The sequence below is a fragment of the Eulemur rufifrons genome, chromosome 24 (assembly GCF_041146395.1).
Source record: "Eulemur rufifrons isolate Redbay chromosome 24, OSU_ERuf_1, whole genome shotgun sequence".
Taxonomy (NCBI): Eukaryota; Metazoa; Chordata; class Mammalia; order Primates; family Lemuridae; genus Eulemur; species Eulemur rufifrons.
The window spans coordinates 3,405,307-3,424,882 of record NC_091006.1 but is presented as its reverse complement, the minus strand read 5'-3'; the positions used below and the strand labels follow the sequence as shown (position 1 = coordinate 3,424,882).

General features: G+C 53.8%; 1 protein-coding gene across 3 annotated transcripts in view; it reads left to right on the top strand.

Moving 5' to 3' along the window:
- PEPD (peptidase D) overlaps window positions 1-19,576 on the top strand; it is a 105,478-nt gene that overhangs the window by 37,772 nt on the left and 48,130 nt on the right. For 2 of the 3 annotated variants that reach the window (XM_069458224.1, XM_069458222.1), the window contains 2 exons: window positions 4,547-4,622; window positions 5,573-5,619. The exons of the other annotated variant lie outside the window; for it this stretch is intronic. In XM_069458224.1, coding sequence (XP_069314325.1) covers window positions 4,547-4,622; window positions 5,573-5,619 — 123 coding nt within the window. The remainder of the gene's footprint in view (window positions 1-4,546; window positions 4,623-5,572; window positions 5,620-19,576) is intronic. 3 annotated transcript variants of the gene reach the window in all.

Here is a 19,576-nt window from a genome sequence, read left to right as displayed (position 1 = left end):
GGAAGGGGAAGGTGAGCCTGTGGGAGCTTTGGTGCAGGTAGGGGGGCTCTCCGGTGGGGGGCTCTCCGCCTTTGCAGAAGCCAGACCTTAAGCAGAGGGAGTCGGCTGGGGCTCCGCCTCCACCCCCAGACCCTCCTGGCTTCTCGGAATCTCCGTGTTACAGACACTCTGCCGGTCCCTCCCTAGCGACCCGACTGTCCTACCGCAGGCGTCTCCCACGTCGTGATGCGCATTTGCGATGCACATTTGCTCGCACGATGCTTGCCTCCTCCTCAGCCCCCAGGCTCCGTGAGGGAGGAGCGTGCCGTCCACTCCACCCCATCACCCGTGCCTGGCGTGTCCACCTGGCACTGACTTAGCAGTGGTGTGAAATGAATGGGTGGTATTTGCCGTCATGGGCAACATCTCATCAAAGTTTTGAAGGTGTTATCATGGCGCTCTGTGCACACGCTTGAAAACCTCCTAGCGCAGACTGGGCGCAGGAAAGCTGGCTCGGCATGAACTGCCGCCCCTGTCTGCTCCTCTCTGGCCCCCCACCCAAGGCAAACACGTCTGACTGCTTCCGTCGTCCCCACCGCACTTTTAATCCTAAGCTTATTTCTGGTTGTTTCCTTGGTTGCACGTGTCATTTGTCATACTCCTGGTCCTCTCTCTTGCCCGAGAACTCTCCCTGCAGCTTGCTCTCGCGCTGCACGGCCCTGCCCTTTCTGCCTCTCATCGCAGCCCCCACCGTCACCTCCCGACTCCTGTCGCCTTTTCCTTGTCAGGATTCATAATCCTACCACTGTGTTTGTGTGAGCAGCAAATCTTATGTGTTTGGGGGGGAAGTTAACTCTAAAAAGTGAAGAAAAAAAAAAAAGATATGGAATCCCCCTAAGTGCCCCTGAGTTCATGAGTGGATTGAGAAAATGCGGTGTATATATACCAAGTGCCACACCGCCATAATGAAATAGTGTCTTTTGCAGAACTTGGATGGAACTGGAGACCATCTTCCTAAGTGAAGTACCTTAGGAATGGAAAAACAAACACCACGTGTTCTGATTAATAGTAACAATTGGGAGCTAATCAGTGGACTCACATGGGTGTGGGGAAGAGGGGTGGAAACTGACCTATCAGGTACAATGAGCACTGGTTGACGGGCACACTAAAAGCCCTGACTGTGAAAGCATCATCATAGGTATCTGTATAACAAAAACATTTGTACGTCTTTTTTTTTTTTTTTTTTTTTGAGACAGAGTCTCCCTTTGTTGCCCGGGCTAAAGTGAGTGCCGTGGCATCAGCCTACCTCACAACAACCTCAAACTTCTGGGCTTAAGCAATCCTCCTGCCTCAGCGTCCCAGGTAGCTAGCTGGGACTACAGGCATGCACCACCATGCCCGGCTAATTTTTTTCTATATATATTTTAGTTGTCCAGATAATTTCTATTTTTTTTAGTAGAGATGGGGTCTCGCTCTTGCTCAGGCCGGTCTCAAACTTCTGACCTTGAGTGATCCACCCACCTCGGCCTCCCAGAGTGCTAGGATTACAGGCATGAGCCACCGCACCCAGCCTATATGTCTTTAATATTTAAAAAAACCCCATAAAACTGCATTTTCATTGTTATCACTGTAACTGGGGTCTGTGCAGCATTGAGGACATTCCAGGGTGGCACCTGCTGTGCTTTCAGTCCAGCGTCACAACCCCAGGGCCTCCCTCGAGGGGAAGCTCCTCATATCAAGAACACATTTTATAAGATGTGTATGTCTTGTTATGTAATCTTGTGATATAATAAAATCTTGTATGATATTATGTAAGATTTTTTCTTAATATAACCACCAGTTGTAGAAAATCACTCTGTATTTTAGTTTATTCTCTATTTAGAGCGTGGTTTTCTTTTTCTTTTTTGAATTAAGTAGGAAAAAAAAAAAAGCCTTTTCGTCATCACAAAAGCAGCCTATGGACATTGTTGAAAGTTGGGAAGTACACATAATTTTCCCAGGAAATTTCCCAGGAATTTCCCCTGTTGTCCTTAAAACATCCTTGGTGCATCGAGCAGTTTCCACATCTCACCTGGTCTTTGTGATGGTTTCTCCCATGGTGCTGACTTACTACTGAAAGGCCGGGCCAGTCACGCTGCCTCAGTGTTCTGCCCTCTGCGTGTGTGTGGTGTTCTCTCGCGGTGGTGGGGAGCTTGTTCCTCCGTCCCCATACTTCTTGCAATTGGAAGTTACATCTAAAGCCGTAAAGTTTAAAATATTTGCTGGAATACATCCAAGGTGATGTGTATTCGCTGTCCTGTATTATTTAGTCAACCACCATTAGGGATCGTAAGGTTGACCACCGGGTTACATTTTCCCCCTCGGGCTGGAAAGTATCTGCACGGTGTTACTCTGGTACCATATGAATAAATGTGACTTTCTTTTATATATATATATTTTATTTTTCCTGGAGTTTTTATCTGCCTTTCTTTTCTCCTATTGAGAGAAGGAACATTTATCTTCTAAACCACATCACCTGCTCCATGGGAACAAATCCATTGTGTTCTTCTCGTAGGTGTTCCATTCAGAGCCATGTATTTTGAGTTCTGATTTCTACTGATGTTTTTCTAGGCTTGCTACTCAGCATATCCTGAGATTTCTTTTAATTATACTTTTGAATCAATTCCACTTTTTAAAAATATGCCATTGCTTCGTCTCATTCTCTTTATTGGTTCTCTCTCGCTCTCTCTGCTGGAGCACATCCTTAAGTACTTTCCCCATTTCTGAGTTCTTGAATGTCTAAAAAGGATTTATTGTCCCTTTATATTTGATCAGCAGTATGTCTGCGTATACAGTTCTATTTTTGCATGGACTGCCAGGAAAAGGGAGTCATTGTGGCACAGCGGGTCACTCGAACTTTGATGTTGTTTTAGCTAAGTCTCTCAGTTTACGCATCTGTAAAATGGGGATGATAACACCTGTTCCAGGTGGGGTTCCCTGGGAAGCTGAGCCTCTGAGATAAGTGGGCAGGAAGCATGTTGAGGGGTGCTCTTGCGATCAACACGTGCAGCGGAGTGAAGGCTCGAGCTGCAGTGCAGTTATAGGGACGCCCTGGCTGATCCCATGGGGAACTTTGGAACTGGAGCCACCCAGCAGAGATGTCCCCAGATGAAGCAGGGGGGCTGGGCCTTTGTTCCCTCCATCAAGTGGAGACCAGGATGGGAGTGTGGCCTTGGGACCCTGCTGGAGAGGCCTGCCTGACTGCCACCACTCCCAGCGGCTGGGGGATGAGTGCTGTGGCCCTGCAGGGGACAAGTTGGCAGTGTAGCCGACATCTGCCACCGCTTTTGGGACCCAGCACAGAGCAGGTCCTAATAAAGGGCAATTTGAAAAGAAAGGAGGCAGTGTTTGCTTTCTTGGAGTTCTCCAGTTTCATCGGCCTGTTGCAAATACTGGGAAATACTGTCTTTTCACAAAAATCAAGACGTCCTGCCTAAGGACGTCAGAAGATTCTGTCCGCTTCAAGGCGGATAGCACGGATGAGGTAGTGTCTGCAGACTTTGCGTTTTAGTTCGTGTAACAAACTTACGGCACTTACTACGTGCCAAGCACTGTGCTTGGTACCTTAAAAATGCGAACTCTTGATCTCACAGCCAGCCTGCAAGGAAAATACTGTCTGCACTTCTCAGATGAGGGATCTCAGCCCCAAAGCTAGTTATCTGAAAGAAGTGGGTGGAGGTAGAAAACTGATATTTATTTAGCTCCTCTCTGTGAGTCTTACTTGGGGATGAGATTGATTGCAAGGACCAGAAGCCGAACAACATTGGGACAAATTAACATTGGTTTGCCATGGGACTCTGGGAGCCCCTGGGTCCAGCTGCAGGAGGTGCAGCCAGTCTGGAGAGGACAGCAGGTCTGGTCGCGGATCCCTGCCCCACGCAAACCTGCTCTCCCCCGATGCCGGCTCCCGGTCTCCTGCCTCGCGCAGCAGACCAGCTGCTCCCACATCTGTGCCTGCACACGTGGCTTGAGTCCCTCTGCCCGCCCCTGTCTCAGGCAGGGTCTGAGTCACGTGTGTTCCTGGGCTGCTCCGTGGCCAGGTGGTTGGGGGCAGGGAGGAAAGAAGAGGCCTCTTCAGCCAAGGGGACAGAGCCCTGGGAGGTGGCATGCTTAAGATTAAGGCCCAACAGTCTTGGCATGTAGCTATGATTCCCCTTCCATGCGTGGGGAAACTGAGGCTCAGGGAGGCAGGCTGTGTCTGGCCACAGAGGCGAGGCTTCTTCCACCACCCACAGCAGCTTCCAGTCCTTGTCCCTGGAAACAGCCTTCCCGGTGGCTGGTGTCAGGGGCTGGTGTCGGGGCAGGTGGGCGCAGCTCCACTCCCTCCCACCCAGGGTTTCCTCGGGACAGCCCAGTGCGGCTGGTCACTCCTGGGCCTCGACGGCTCCACTCTGGCCCTGGCAGCCTCGCACGGCGCCCCTTCCCGGGCTGTGCCGGGTGTGGCCGGCCCTGCGATCTCCCTGGGAGGGATCCAGCCAGCCCCTGCCAGAAGTCTCTGACGTGCCGCTTTGTTTTTCTCTCTCTGAAGCCGCGTGTTTAAGACGGACATGGAACTGGAGGTTTTGCGTTACACCAATAAAATCTCCAGTGAGGCCCACCGGGAGGTAAGTCGGGCACCGGACCCGGTCGGGTGACACAAGCGGCGTTGCCGTGTGGGGCGGGAGAAGCGCGTGGAGATGAGTGGTCCAGGGCGGGCTCCAGTCCCCGAGAGCCACGTGGGAGGCGGGATGTTTCACACGGTGGTGATTCTCTTTTCTGCTCCCAGTGGGCACAGGGCAGGGACGGGAGACAGTCTGTCTCAGTTTCTCGCTTTAAGGCAGCGCCCTTCCTGGGGGTGGTGGACGCTGATGCCCAGGGAGTCTCCCACACAGTCCTCACTTCCAAGAGGGTCGGGCTGTCCCTCCTGACAGGCAGGTCCAGTTCCGCAGTTCCCAGCTCATTTGAAAGCCTCTCTTGTCCTTAACTGTGATTCAGGGACACTGGTTACCGTCATCCATTTTCTGGAAACATCTTCAGGTGGTTTTTTCCAGCCCTCCCACTTCCCAGAGGGGAGGGGACAGGATAAGGGAGTGTGTGGCTTGAAAGACATTCAGGGACCCTGGGACAGCCCGTCGTCTGCTCGGGGACAGTCACGGCTTGTGTTGGGAACGCACGAGGGCGGTCTCGAGTGTGAGTTGCTGCTCTCTGTGTTTTATGAAAGTTAGACAAAGGACACCTGTAAGTGGTCATCATTGTAGCTTTCACAGCACTAAGTATTCGCCAAGCACATGTGGGTTAAATCTTCATGGTCCTCGGCCGCCTGCTTCCCGGAGCGTAGCCCGACGCCCGGCGTTTATCGGCTGCCCGTGGACGTCTCCATGGTGGTTTAAATAAACTGTGTGGAGCTTTAAAAAAAGTTCTGATTTGTCACATTTCTGTACCACTGTGTGCACAAATCATTCCTTTTTTTTTTTTTTTTAAAGAGGCTGTTTTGAAAAAGTGCTATACATTATTTATAAGGCCGTGTTACTTCTCTGCGTAATACAAATGTCTTTCCTTCATATTCGTTCTCCAGGTAATGAAGACCGTAAAAGTGGGAATGAAAGAATATGAGCTGGAAAGGTAAGCCGCCGTGATTCTCCGGGTAAAGATTAAAATGCAAAAAGCAGCAATTTACGTTCCCCGAGCGAGTAACAGATGAGGCGCGGCGGCGACACGCACACGTTGAGCGGGGTGGTGAGCGGGACTCCGGGGTCTCGGGCAGAGATTATCCTTCTTCTGACTGTGGCCGCCTGCTCGGCTCTCGGCGGCGTGTTTGATGGTGATGGTCGCGGATGGCTTCTCAGGCTGGTTTAGTGCCCATCACGCCGCCCTCGGACTTCGCTTCTGCAGTTTGAGGAGACTTTACCAAATAGCCGCTCTTGCGACTCTGAAAGCCGCTAGTAAAACAGCTTGCTGTTTTTATGTGTAAACACGGCCATTATGTCCGCTGTGCTTGGAAGACGGGGTCGAAGGGTGGTTAAACGGCTCATAAAACGCTCTAGAAGCTCCACGGGCCTTCGGCTCCGATTAGGTGGTGCCAGGGGAGCCTCCCAGGGCCGCCCGGCCGTCATGGGTGTGGCCTGGTCAGCTTGGCCCCGCTCCAGGCCCCAGGGGTCAGCATGCTGCCGCCCACGGTGTGAGAGAGCCCTGGGTCAGACCCAGACTGCTCCAGTGGCTGCCCTGTCACCCACGTCCTGGGGCAGCAGGCCCGCGTTCCAGAGTCTTCTCTCAGCAGTGGCACCATCTGGAAGCTCTGGGGAGAGGAGGCTGAAGAGGCTGCCATTCGCCCCTCCCTACCCTAGGCCTCCCTTTCCTGCCCGGCCCCCTCCCCACCTAGCAGGGCCAAAGTGCACCCGGGTGCCCCCAGGCTGCCCTCGGGGCCTGCTCTGTGTGGGGTTGGGGGGGGTCCTGGCTCTGGAGGGGGGTTGATGCCAGTTCCACGTTGCTCTCCCAGGCCCCAGCCGCCTGCTTTGTCCGCGCTGGTCAGGTCGGGCCGGCAGTGGTCAGCATGGATGCTTCCGGTCACCGTTGCTATGGCGTGGGGACAGGTGTCTTTTTCAAAGTCTACCCTGAAAGGAGTTCTGAACAGTGAGGCTCCATGTTCCTCTCTTCTTCCGCCAGGCAGGAAGGGGTTAAAATGGCCTTGACCTGGGTGCAGTGGCGTCCCAGGAGGGGAAGTCCCAGGAGGGGCACGTACCCTGTGTGCATCAAAGACCCAGCTCCGTGAAGCCGAGGAGGATGGGGCTGGGCGTGCAGAGCTGTCTCGTGTTTGTGTCCGTGGCTGCTGCTGCAGGCTGGCATGCGTGCTCTGGTCTCCCGGGGTCCCTGCCCCCCAGGACCTGGGATAGGCAGAGTGCTGTGGGGCCACCCCAGGGAGGTGGGCTGGACAGTGGGTCCCTCAGATTGGCCCTGCCCTAGAAACCTGCTCCCAACTGAGTTGAATCACAGTGACCCGTAGCTGGTGCCTCAAATAAAAATAACCAAGAAATGGGAGCAAGAATAGCCGTCCCGGCATGGAGCCCTGCTGTCTGCTGCACGCGGCGGCTGGTGCCCTGTGCTGCGGGGCGTCCAGCTCTGAAGGTGGGTCCTGGGGCAGGGGGTGTCCTGAGCCACCCTCCCCACGCGTCCCAGGGCCTGACGCTGCCCAGCCTGTGGACAGGGCTGCGTGCGCGCTGGGGCCGGGGCAGGGGCCCTGGAATACTCCCCCAGCTCTTTTGCCCCTCCAGGTAATGGAGGTCTTTTTTTTTTCTTTTAATGAGAAATTTCAGATATCAAAAATAATAGAATAGTATAATGAACCCCAAAGTCCCCATCAGGTTTTTTATTTAGTTTTGTTTACCAGGTTATTTTAATAGTGAATCCCAGACACCCTATCATTTCGCCTGTAAATACTGCGGTAGCTATCTCAGTTAACGAGGATATTTTTTGCCTTTTCCTAACCTCCATGCCATTATCACATCTACACAAAGGAACAACAATTCCTTAATATTATCAATATCTTCCCCATATTGGTCTAAAACTATCTTGTTAGAGTTGATTTGTTCAAGTCGGGATACAAGTGAAGTCCCGCGTTGCACTTGGCTGTTGGTAGGAGGAGAGTCTCCTGCCAGGCTGAGCTCTGGGAGATCTCACCTGTCTGCAGACTGCCGACCTCTCCCTCCAGACCCTTGCCCCACCTCGAAGACCCCCGGTTGGCCCAGCTGCCTCTGTGGACCAGGGCAGCTCCCAGAGCAACGGGCCTGGAGCCAGCGACCACGCTGGGTGCGCCCTGACACTGCGCCAGGAGCGGCCGCCTCCAGGGTGCTGAGTGGCGTCAAGCCAGCGTGCGGCCCGGCCCGTTGGCCCTCCTGGCACACCTGCCATGCGCCGCGCCCACCTTGCCTGGCCGGGGAAGATGCCCAGGGGAAACAGCGCCGGCCTTGGGGCTCAGAGCCTAAAGTGTGTGGGGGCTGGGGGGCAGGGACCAAGATGACAAGGGTGAGTGATGGAGCCGGTTCCTACAGGACGGGTGGGATTAGAGGGGTCGGTCCCCTGAAGGTGGCGGGAAGATGGACATCTGGGGAGCTGTCATGTTGTGGGTGTCCCTGGCCAGATTTGAGGAGGGCCCTGCCCTCCAAGTTGAAGCCCCTGTGGCCATCCGGAGCCCAGAGGTGGGTCAACTCCTCTTTTTGCCCCACTCCCTGCCACCCCCGCTCCCTCCCACGGGCACATTTCACCGTCACGTCCCGCGTCACTCTGTGACGCAGTTTTGTGGTCTGTGTCCTTGGGAGTCTGGAGGCGTCTTCTTGGGGGCCACGTCTCATCTGTCAGCACAGGGCTGACCCACGGCTGGTGTCAGGAAGTGTGTGTGGGCTGGTTCCATGGAGAGACGGAAGAGAGAAGAAAGGGTCTGCAGCTATTTTTCTGCTATCTGAACTTTAGAATTCTTTTCTTAACTAGCTGGGGAATAAAAATCTTCTAAAGCAGGTGGTGTTGGTTGCCCAGGGGTGTGGTGCTTTGAACACAGGCTGGATGCCGCCTGGGCAGGTCGGGCCGCCACCCTGCCGTGCGGATCGCCGGCTCGCTGGGCTGGGAGTGAGCGAGCTGCTCTCGTGTGTGCTGATGGGACCCTGCGACCTCGTGGGTGTCCCTAAAACCTGCCAGGAGCACGGCCAGCTCCAGCCCCACGCAGGGACCCAGGGTGAGGGCAGGGAGTCCTGCATGTCAGGACTTGGGGCAGAGGTGGAGGCAGGAGGCAGGGCTGATTGTCTTGGGGGAGGAGGGCTCCCCACTCCCCAGCACAGCTGTGCTCAGACTCAGGCGATGCCGGCCAGGGGACCTGGCCTCATCTGTTTTGTTTGTTTTATCGAAGATTTGTTAAAAAATCTTTGTTAAAAAAAAGGTAAGTGAGCTGATGGCATTGATGAAGATACATTTTCCTTCGCACTGTGCCTGTGAGCGAGGTTTCAGAGGAGATGAAAATCATTTCCCGCCATCGAGGAGCAGTAAGTTGTGTTAAAGCAGTAAGACGTGAGCGTGCGGGCGACCCGGCTCTCGCGGCATCCTCTGCAGGCCCGGTCGGGCGGCCGTCTCAGCGCCTCGTGGTGGTTCCTGTCGGTGGCGTAACCAGCTTGATGCCGGCTGGCGTGGGGCTGGCGGCCACGTCAGTTACCCGCAGACGCTAATGTAGAGCGTGCTCAGCTGGCTGTGTGAGCGGTCCCGGTTCACATTTGCCACAAGGAGATTGATAACCTGATGTTTTGACAGCCTGGGACCCTAACTGAAACTATGCCGTCTTCCTCTGCCGGCCGGCGATGGCGCATTCTGGGCCCTTTCGTGGCAGCTTCCGTGGGGGTCGGGAGAGCCATTTAAAGGGCAGAGGCTCTGTGCGGGCCGGTGGGGACAGCGTGGCGGCCTCCGCTGGCTGGGGTCCTTCTGTGAACACGCATGACTCCGTCTGGAGACCTCCACAAGGCCAGGACCTTTCTGGGCTCTGATGTCACCGGCAGCAGCCGACAGTAGTCCCTCCTGTTTCCTCTCAGTCCTTTGTCAGCGAGGGACTTGCCTAGTGTGCCGCTTTTCATTAAAGTCTCCTGCCTTTTCTGCCCCGCGGCCGACGGAGCCAGTCACGGTTCTGTGTGTGCAGCGGCCCCTGGGGACCAAGAGAGGGGACACAGCCTGAGGGTCTTCTCCCCCCCAACGCACATACACACCACATGCATACACATACCACCCCCCCACATCATACATATACACACCACACATACCGCAATACACACCACACACATACATACCACATCACACACATACCGCATACATACACATACCACACACCCCACATCATACATATACACACCACACATACCGCACACACCACACATACACATACACACACACACCACATTACACATACCACACACATACACAAACCACACACACATCATGTACCATACCACACATGCCACACATACTGTACACTCCACACATCATACACATACCACAATACACACCACACACATACATACCACATCACACACATACCGCATACATACACATACCACACACCCCACATCATACATATACACACCGCACACCCCACACATACACATACACACACACACCACATTACACATACCACACACATACACAAACCACACACACATCATGTACCATACCACACATGCCACACATACTGTACACTCCACACATCATACACATACCACAATACACACCACACACACATACATACATCACACACACACTATACATACACATACCACACATACCACATACGACACACATACACACACCACACACACACACACACACCCTGTACCACACCACACATACTGCACACCACGTACGCACCCCACACCACACCCTATATACATCACACACACACACACACACACACTGATCTTCCATCTCAGCCGTGGAGTCCTGGGTCAGGCTGATCTTCAGTGTATCTACCTGGGGGCAGGTGGCAAAGCTCTTGCCAAGTTCTTGTTAAACAGGATGAGTTTTTTTCATCTTTCTTTTTTAGGACTAGAAACTTTAGCTCCAGTGAGGACGACTGGGAGGCGGGAGAGTCTGCAGCAGCCCCAGCCCTGCCAGCCGGGGTGCTCGGCCTGCGGGGAGCGTGGCGGCCGCACACAGGCTGCCCCTCCCGGCGCTGCCCCCGCCCTTTGCTGCGCCCCCCGCCCCAGCACTGGCCTCTCGCGTCTGCAGGCTGCTCTTCTGGCTCCCTGGTGGCTACTGAGCCTTCTCATTTGGGCGCCCTCGTGTCCCTGTCCGTCCCCCGGTGCCTGTGCCTGCACTGTCCTCCCGCCCTGGTCTTGCCAGGGGTTGTCCTGCTGGGCATGTGGGGCCTGATCAGACGTGGCCCTGGGTGTCTCTGGCCAGGGTTGGACACCCCCAAACATGGGTCATGCAGAGGATCCAAGTTTCATTGGCACTGGCGGTCACCCAGAGGTCCCTATTGGCCTCCTTCCGGCTGGTCGTGGAGATGCGCAGCTTCCAGTCACCCGGACGTGGTCTGACCTAACCCCGTCTCAGCCTGGGCATCAGGAGGCTGCCCTCAGTTTTCCTACCCACTAAGGGGTGCTGGGGTTTTGTTTGAGGCACTTTTGGAGCAGGTCTGGGTCCAAGCAGCCTCTGAGGCCTGAGCCCCCAGGTAAGAACAGATGCGATGGGCCCTTCTTTTGGGCCTGGTCACTGTCCGAGGGCAGCTCACTGCACCTTCCATAGTGGACACGTCTCTCCGTTGACCACACTGAGGGATGAGAGCTGTGGCCCGGCCCACTGAGACCTTGGGTCTGGGTGTGGACAAGCCCCCTCTTGGCCTCGGAAGTCTGGGAGTGGGTTTGCTGCCAGCACGTCCTTGGCTGTCGGAGACGGGACACAGCCTACCACGAGAGAGGCCAGGAAATCCCCGCTGTAGGTGCCCTCCCCAGGAAGGCAGCCCCTGGGTCTTGCCCCCTGGCTGGCCACACCTTGGGGCATTTGAGCCATACCAGGGCTGCCTTGGGTGGAGAATTCCTCAGAGTCCAGAGCCGGCCTTGTGCTTACCCACCGCTCTCTGTGCACACTGCCCAGCATCAGGGAGGGGCACACTGGGGGCCGTCCCTCTGTCCGTGAGATTCAGCAGAGCCTGGTGTCCGAGCGTGGAGCTGGGGGCTCTTGGGGGTGGAGGGGCTGTAGGACTTGGGGCTTACGGCAGGGATGGCGCCTTCTGCCTCTGAGAGTAACTGGAAATGGGCACATTCAGGGCACAGACCGGCTTGGTGTCCGGCCAGGACAAAGAACCAGGGGCCGGGCTTTCTGCAAACACACGGCCTGGTCGATGCAGGCCTAATTAGAGCTTCTGGGGGCACAGCCAGCAGAGATAGGCTTGGTCTTTTCAAATGCCGGGGGACTCGCCTCTGGAGAACCACATTAAGGAACCGTGGTGCCAGGAGGCGTCTTTATGGATTTGCCTCTAGTGTTGCACCATTAAAACTGATACTGACTATCGATTTCAGATAAATATTTATCGTGAGTTTAAGGAAGTAGTGTTTTCTTCCTGGCCTACCAGGAGATTTTATCAGGGAAGGATGTCAAATTTTATAAGCTGCTTTTTCGGCATCTCCCATGGCCTTTGTGTGCGTGTGTTGTTTTAAGCAATTAATAAGTTTTTTTTATTTTAGAACAGTTTTAGATCACAGGAAAGTTACTGGACTATTAGAGAGTTCCCACATACCTTGGACCTATCTTCCCTGTTTTTAACATTATTAGGAAAATTTGTCCCAACTCACAACGACATTGATGCGTCATTGTCATCTGAAATCCATACGTCATTCCAGCCGCCCCAGCTGTTGTGTAATGTCCTTCTCCTCTCCCAGGGTCCCCTGCGGGAGACCACATTACATTTAGTTGTCCCTTAGGCTCCTCTGGACTGTGACGATTGCTCAGACTTTCCGTGGTTTTGATGGCCTTGATAGTTTCGAGGAGGACCAATGGTAATTTGAAGAATAACTTTCAATTTTAGTTTTTCTCAGGGTTGGACTGGGGTTCTGGGTTATTGGGAGGAAGATCACAGAAGGGCCATGTCCTCACGTCATATCAAGGGCACATGCTACCCACATGACTTACCACCGCTGATGCTGGCCTTGGTCCCCTGGTAGCGTGGTGTTTGTCAGGTGTCTCCATGGTGGGGTTCCTGCCCCCTTTTCTACACTGTGCTCTTTGGAAGGAAGTCACTACGCACGGCCCACACTTACGGGGTGGGGCGTTGTGCTGTGGCTCCTTGAAGGAGAGTGTCTGCGGACGTCATTTGTAATCCTCTGTGCAAAGTTGTCTCCTCTCTTTCATTTATTTATTCGTTCAACCATTTCCTTTACTTATATCTGTATAGAGTCGTGGATGTTTATTTTATACTTTGGGTTATACTCGAGTATGACGTTATTTATTTTCTTGCCCAGCTTATTCCAGCTTTGGGCCTTGAGAGCTTTTGTTTGGCTCCGGTGTCCCTCTGAGACACCCCTATTGTCTCGCATTTTGAGCACTTCCTTACTTCACTGTGAGGTGCTCCAGGCTCATGTTGTGTGTCTGTTGCACCCCTAGAATCGGCCGTTTCTCCAAGGAGCCCTGGTGCCTTTTATTGGAGAATGGAATTGGAAAACACGACTGGGCGCTAGGTGTGCCTGAGATGGGTCGTGTGACCTGCCTTCCTCCTGTGGGGCCAGCGAGGCCCTCCGGGCACGCACCCTGCCGTGTGGGGGGAGATGACTATTTTCGTAAGCCCACATGGGCGGCAGCACAGTCCAGAGATCAGAGCGGGGTCTCTAGAGACTGGTGTCCTTGATTTGGGTCTTAGCTCTGCCACTTACCAGCCCTGTGACCTCGGGCAAATAGATAACACTGTTCCTCAATTCCCTTATCTGGAAAAAGGAATAATAATAGCACTTCATAGGATGGTTAAGAGGATTTGAGGAATTAATATACGAGCATACCTTGGAGATATTGCTTGTTCTGTTCCAGACCACTGCAATAAAGTGAGTCACACGAATTCTTTGGTTTCCCAGAACGAATAAAAGTTATATTTACGCTATACTGTAGTCTAGTAAGGGCAATAGCATTATGTCTAAAAAATGTACAGGCCTTCATGAAAAAGCGCCTTCTTGCTAAAAAACACTGTCACAGAGACACCAAGTGAGCACGGGCTGTTGGAAAAATGGTGCCAGTTGACTTGCTGGGTGCAAGGTTGCCAGAGACCTTCAGTTTGTGAGAAAACGCAGTATCTGTGAAGCACGACAAAGCAAGCTGCAGTGAGATGGTGTGTGCCTGCGTGTGCAGCACACGGAACAGATGGAGCAGGCCTGACATCTCCCAAGCGTCATGTTTGTGTTGTTGTTATGCTTTAACTAGCATTTTATGCAGACTCGAAGTAGGAGACTGAGCTATAATCCTTTTTTTTTTTTTTTTTGTATTCTCTTAGCCATGTTTTGAGATCAGGGTTTTTGAGATCATGTTTTGGGACGCTCCCCCCCACCCCCACCCCAACATTTTTCTGTTTTCTGGAATAATTTAGGACACATAGGGCCTGGCTGTTCCTTGAAGGCATAAAGAAGTCCTTTGAATCTATGAGAACCTGTTGTTTCTCTGGGGAGAGTTTCTTTGGTAACTTTTCAGGTTTTGCTATGGGTTTGCTTTATTTTGACTTTATCTTGCTTAAAAGTCAATACAATGTATTTTACTGGAAAGTCTTTTTTTTTCATCAAGGATTTCAAATTAGAACCAAGTTACCAATTTTATTCTCTTAAGTTTTTAAAGTATCTCCTCTGTATCTGCAGTTTGCAGTTCTCTTTCCTTTCTCATTCCCAACATTATGCATGCATGTTATTTCTCTATGGATAGGCATTGCTAGAATTTTATCTGTTTTATTGGTCTTTTCATAAAATCAGTTCTTTATTTTTTGGTTCTGCTGTTTGTCTAACCCATTGATTAGCAATTTTATCATTAAATCCTTTCTCCCCTCTTTCTGAAGCTTATTTTGAATATCCATCTTTTAACTTGTTTCATCGAATATTAGTTCGTTTTTATCTTTTTCTCCTTTATTCATAAATGGATTTGAAAAATCTGTATTTCTGTTTTCTACCTATGTTAAAAAGTTAAACAATATTGATTCCTCACTTAAAAAAATAAGTTTAGCACAGTTTTACTTTTTAATGTCCTTTCCCCACCTCCAGTTTATTATATAACTTCTCTTTCCTTCAATTATGTTCACATTTGCATTGTTTTATACTCATTTTAATAACAATGATTTAGACTTAGCACCGTCTCTCTAAATCCAATGTGGACCCTATTTTGTACGCTGTTTAGTCATGTGCTCGTACTTTCAGTTTTGGCTCGATACTCCGAGTGCCCTGAGTGTTGGAGAGACCTTTTGTCGCCTTCACAGAGAACGATGGTTTAAATGGGTATGGAATTTTTGTTCCATAAATCCATTTCCTCCATTGTTGCCAGAGATCTTAGGCAAATCATAGCCCTTCTCCTTTGCAGGGAACTTCCTATTTCTTGCCTGGACGCTCATAGAATTCTTCATTCTGGAGAGCAGCAGTACTTTCCGGGGGCCTGTCTCTGTGCCATTCTGGGCTGGGACTGCACTTTAGGAGCAAGAATCCCTCCAGCCCCCGCCGGTTGAGAGGACCAGGTGGAGGCAGGTTCTGCAGGTGAGGTCCGAGCCGGACTTTGGTTAGCTGAACCTCTGAGTTCTTCAGCTGGTGGGTGGCACGGGTGGGTACGGAGGCCAGACATCCAGTGGCAAGATTCACACAGGGTGTGTTCTGACAACGCCAGTGGGAGGTGGACAAGGAAGTCATCACATCATCATAGAGACCCTATGGTGCGTACGACAGGTCCGTGGGGGCCGGGACAGCTTGGCCACCAGTGAGGTCGGTCTGCCCACAGGCCAGCAGCAGTGACCGCTCACACACCCAAGCAGACGTGTCACATGCCCTGTGTTTCCTGTCTGTTATCACTGGTCACTCCCGGCGTGACATTCATCCCCTTGGGTCGTGTTATCTGAGGCCTGTGACGTAACTGTTTATCGTGTCACCTTGGACAGACCTCACTGCCAGCTCTCTCTGTGGCTTCCGTCTCAGTTACAGAAGGTCATGTGGTGCTCACTGGGGTCCGTGTACACAGGCCCGGGGCTGTCCCTGTGAGCGTCCGTGTGGGTCTGGGCTCTGCTGCCTTCATCTGAGCAGGGAAGCTTTCTGCGCCGCAGAGCCCGTTTTGGACTTTCCACTCCTCGTGTGTGATCTCCCTGGTGTGCTCTGGGCTGTCTGTGCTCTCGTCGTTTCCACTTCCGCACCAGTAGAGGAGTTCCCGAGCCTGTCTCCTGGTCACTGTGTACCCCTCACACCTGTCCTGCCGCCTGTTAACTGTGGGCGCTTTGCAACTTGGTCCCTTCCCACTCTTGCTGCTGCTCCTCAGATGCGCTGTCCTCGTGGGTGCCAAGAAGACGTGGGCCGGGGGCTCTCTCTGAGCTTCCTCTGCTTTCCCACGGGGAGACCTGCTCCAGTTCCTTCTGCACAGCTGACCAAGAGTCGTCTGATTGACCCCGGATGTGGGGCTCTGTTGAAACTGCTCAGGCCCAGAAGGGAGGGGAGGAAAGTTTGGTTGCTGGTAGATTTGTGGTGCAGAGGAGCTGAGGAGAGGGGTGCGAGCTGTAGCAGGTGGTCCGGGCAGAGACGGGTGTCTCCATGGAAGTAGGAGGCACCTTCTCCACGACAGGCTGGTGGCCTGGAGTTGCCTGGCTGCCCCCCCATTATTAGCTGCCTGCCTTCCCTCAGGCACCTGTGAGAGTGCACTGCAGCCCCTGTGGCCCTCCAGGGGCCTCTGTCAGATCAGAGTCTTGGATAGGGGAGGAGGGGATGGGAGGGACCCCTGGGATCCCCACCTGTCATTCCCCAGGAGGAATTTTCTAGCAAGACAAAGGCCGGAGTTTGTAAACTGGTAGCTTTGGGCTGGACCCAGTGCATAGGCAGTTTCAGTTTGGTCTGTGCAATGGGTTTTTTTGTTTTGGTTCATTTCAGTCAACAGTTAAAAATCAGGAGACTTTTCTGGCTTTTCCTGGAAAATCAGAATAGCTAGTAATCTCGGAATGGGATTTCCATGGAGCGGCAACCTGGTGGTGGCTAAGCAGCCTTTGGGGTGCACAGCGCAGGCGCCCCTGCCCCGCCCCTGTGGCCAGCCCTGCACTGAGCTGGCCTTTCTCATACTCTCCGCCATTCGCCCTTTCATAGTTGAGAAGGATTTCTCACGTCGTGTAGCTGTTAGAAAGGGGAAGATAAAAGGTGGTTGGAAGGGTCTTGTATTTCAAGAAAAATGGGAGAGCTATGGGGGAGGGGGGAGATGGTTTTTCCTGTTTTGTAGCTGCCTGGCCAGCTTCAGTCCTGCCAGGTGTCCCCAGACCTCTGAGCTGATCCTGGTCCTCACCGCTTCCCCAGAGGGACCCTGTCCTTCCTCCTTATGTGCCCCCACAGAGCCCTGTGGGAGGTGGGAGGGCTGGGACTAGGCGTGTGGCCCCGTCTCCGAGGGTCGTCCTGTCTGGTTCTGCCATCGCAAGGCACCGCCCGAGACTCGCTGTCGGCCGAGCAGTCGCCCCGCAGGACTGGTTATTTCAGTTTGGCTGCAAGAGCAGGCAGACGGGGCCGGTTTGGTGCCGGTTTTTAGAAAATCCTCCTCCAGACCTATTACGTGCTGGTGCAGAAAGACACTCCCTGTGGGAGCAATTATTCTGGGCCGCGAGTTTTTCTCCTCCTAGCTCTGACTTCTGTGGATGTCATGAAGGGTTTAATCCAGGGGCTCTGAAAGGCTGCTTCCGCAGGCCCGTCTGCTCTTGAAACCTGGAGGTAATTTATGATAAAACCGCAGAGGGGGCTACCCACTTAGAGGCTCCACGTCCTGGGGCCACGAAGCCGAGTGTGTGTCCACACGAGCCGCCCGGCCACGCCAGCTCACAGTGTGTGTTTGGCTTTCTTCTGCACAGGGCACAGACACGGGGCCTTTGTGCTCCCCCGAGCAGCTGTCCAGGGCACGCTGCAGTCCGGCTGCTGTCTCCTCAGAGCAGGCTGAGGAAGAGTGCACCGGCGGTCCCCTTGCAGACAGCACCGTGGCCTGCTCAGGTGACTCTCCTGGGTGTCTGGGCAGGACCGGGTGCACCATAGCTGCCTCTCCAGCCTGGGGTGCCTGGAGCTTGTTGCTGGAGGGCTCTGGCAGTCTAGTCCCCCATGGAACAGATGCCGGGGTGGCTGGTTAGGACAGAACCTGGCTGGGCTTGGCTTTTGCTGTTTTGCTTTCTTGCTGTTGAGCCAAGCACGAGAAGTGAGGTGTGGTGCCCTTCCTAGGGCCAGCTGCTGGCTGTGGAGTGACAATGGGGGGCACATCTGGAAGCTGGGGTCCCAGGACTGTACTGAGGCGGGTGGAAGCACAGCCTCGCCGCCCTGCGTGGTGGAGGCTGATGTCTCTGGGCTCTGGCGAGCGGCCGTGGCCATGAACGCGCTCTTTTGGTGAGGCAAGGGGCCTTCGGAATAGTGCCACCAGCTTCAGGGCTGGGCAGGGAGGTTCCTCCTGGATGCACAGTGTGCAGACGGGCACCTCCTCACTCCTGGTCACAGCTGGCTGGCACGTGCCTGCGGGGCCCTCGGGGACATGTGGTGAGAGGTAGGAGGGCCTGGCCATGCACGCGCCCCTGGTGCTGTGGGCAGCTGGACAGGTATCGTCGTCCCACAGGTGCAAAGACTCCAGAGGGTGTCCAGGTGCCGGGTGAGCCGGGGGCCGGCAGCCCCCAGGACCCTGCCGTGAGAACATGGTCAGGGCGTTTCCCCCAACCCCGGCTCCGGGTTATTCAGAACAGGCCCTGAGCAGTCCATATATTTTCAGCACGAGCTGGAGTCTCTGAATCATTTATCTTGGCAGCTCTTCTTGAAGCTGGAGAAAGGTAGAAATTCATCTAGGTACCGAGAAAGGAGCCTGGAAGACAAAAGTGTCTGGTGGCTGCCGTGATGGGTGGTGTGCCTGGAGAGCGTGCTGGTGGCTCAGAGATCAAACGGATGAGAAATGGCTTCCCAGGAAGAACTCGGGGAATTCTAAGTAGGTAATGAGTAGTGACTGTCTTTTGATTTACGGCGAGACTTGGCAATCAATCTGTAATGCTTTGAAGAGGAAAGAAATGAATCTCTATGGGGCTGCAGGGCCTGGACAGTTGGGACTGGCAGCCCTTCCTCGGGGTAGGGGGCTGGGCAGGACCCCAGCCGGGGGCAAGCAGGTTGGGGGGCTCCTCCCCTCTTCTGCCGCAGGAGCCCAGGGCCCTCCTGCTAAGCAGCAGGCTGTGGCCGGGGCTGACTTGAGGGAAGAGCTCTTTGTTCTCTGCCGGGGTCTTGGCTTTGACCCTGGTGCGACCTTCAGAGTTCAGGTCATGGGGGACACAGACCCCACTTGGGGTTTGTGGCCACAGCCTCCGTGATAGATCTAGGGACATTTCTCTCACCCCTCTGGCCCGAAGGTGCCAGTATTAGTGCCTTAGGGCTGCCTGTAACAAAATACTGAGGCTCGGATGCCTTAAACAGCAGAAATACATCTTCTCACGGTTCTGGGGCCGGCAGCCCAGGATCATGGTGCTGGCAGGGTGGTGTTTTCTGAGGGCCTCTCTCCCTGGCTTGCTGATAGCCGCCTTCTCCCTGTGTCCCCATGCGGCCTCTCCTGTGCGTTCAGATTTCCTTTAACAAGGGCACCAGGCTAATGGCCTATGTTTCCAAACACTGTCACCTTCTGAAGGACTGGAGTTTGGGGCTTCAGTGTATGAGTCTGGGTGGGGATAGCGTTCACCGCCCTGCGGTGTCTTGCTCTCTGGAGAAAGCAGGTGGCTCCCTGTCTGCTGGTCATGCCGTTGGCTCAGCAGCCCCTGCCAGCTGAAGGGCTGACGTTCCAGAGGTGAAGACGGAAAGTCGGGGAATTCGCGTGGTGATAAGTTGTCCAGGAGAATGGGGCGGCCCTCAGCTGAGGCCCAGAGGGG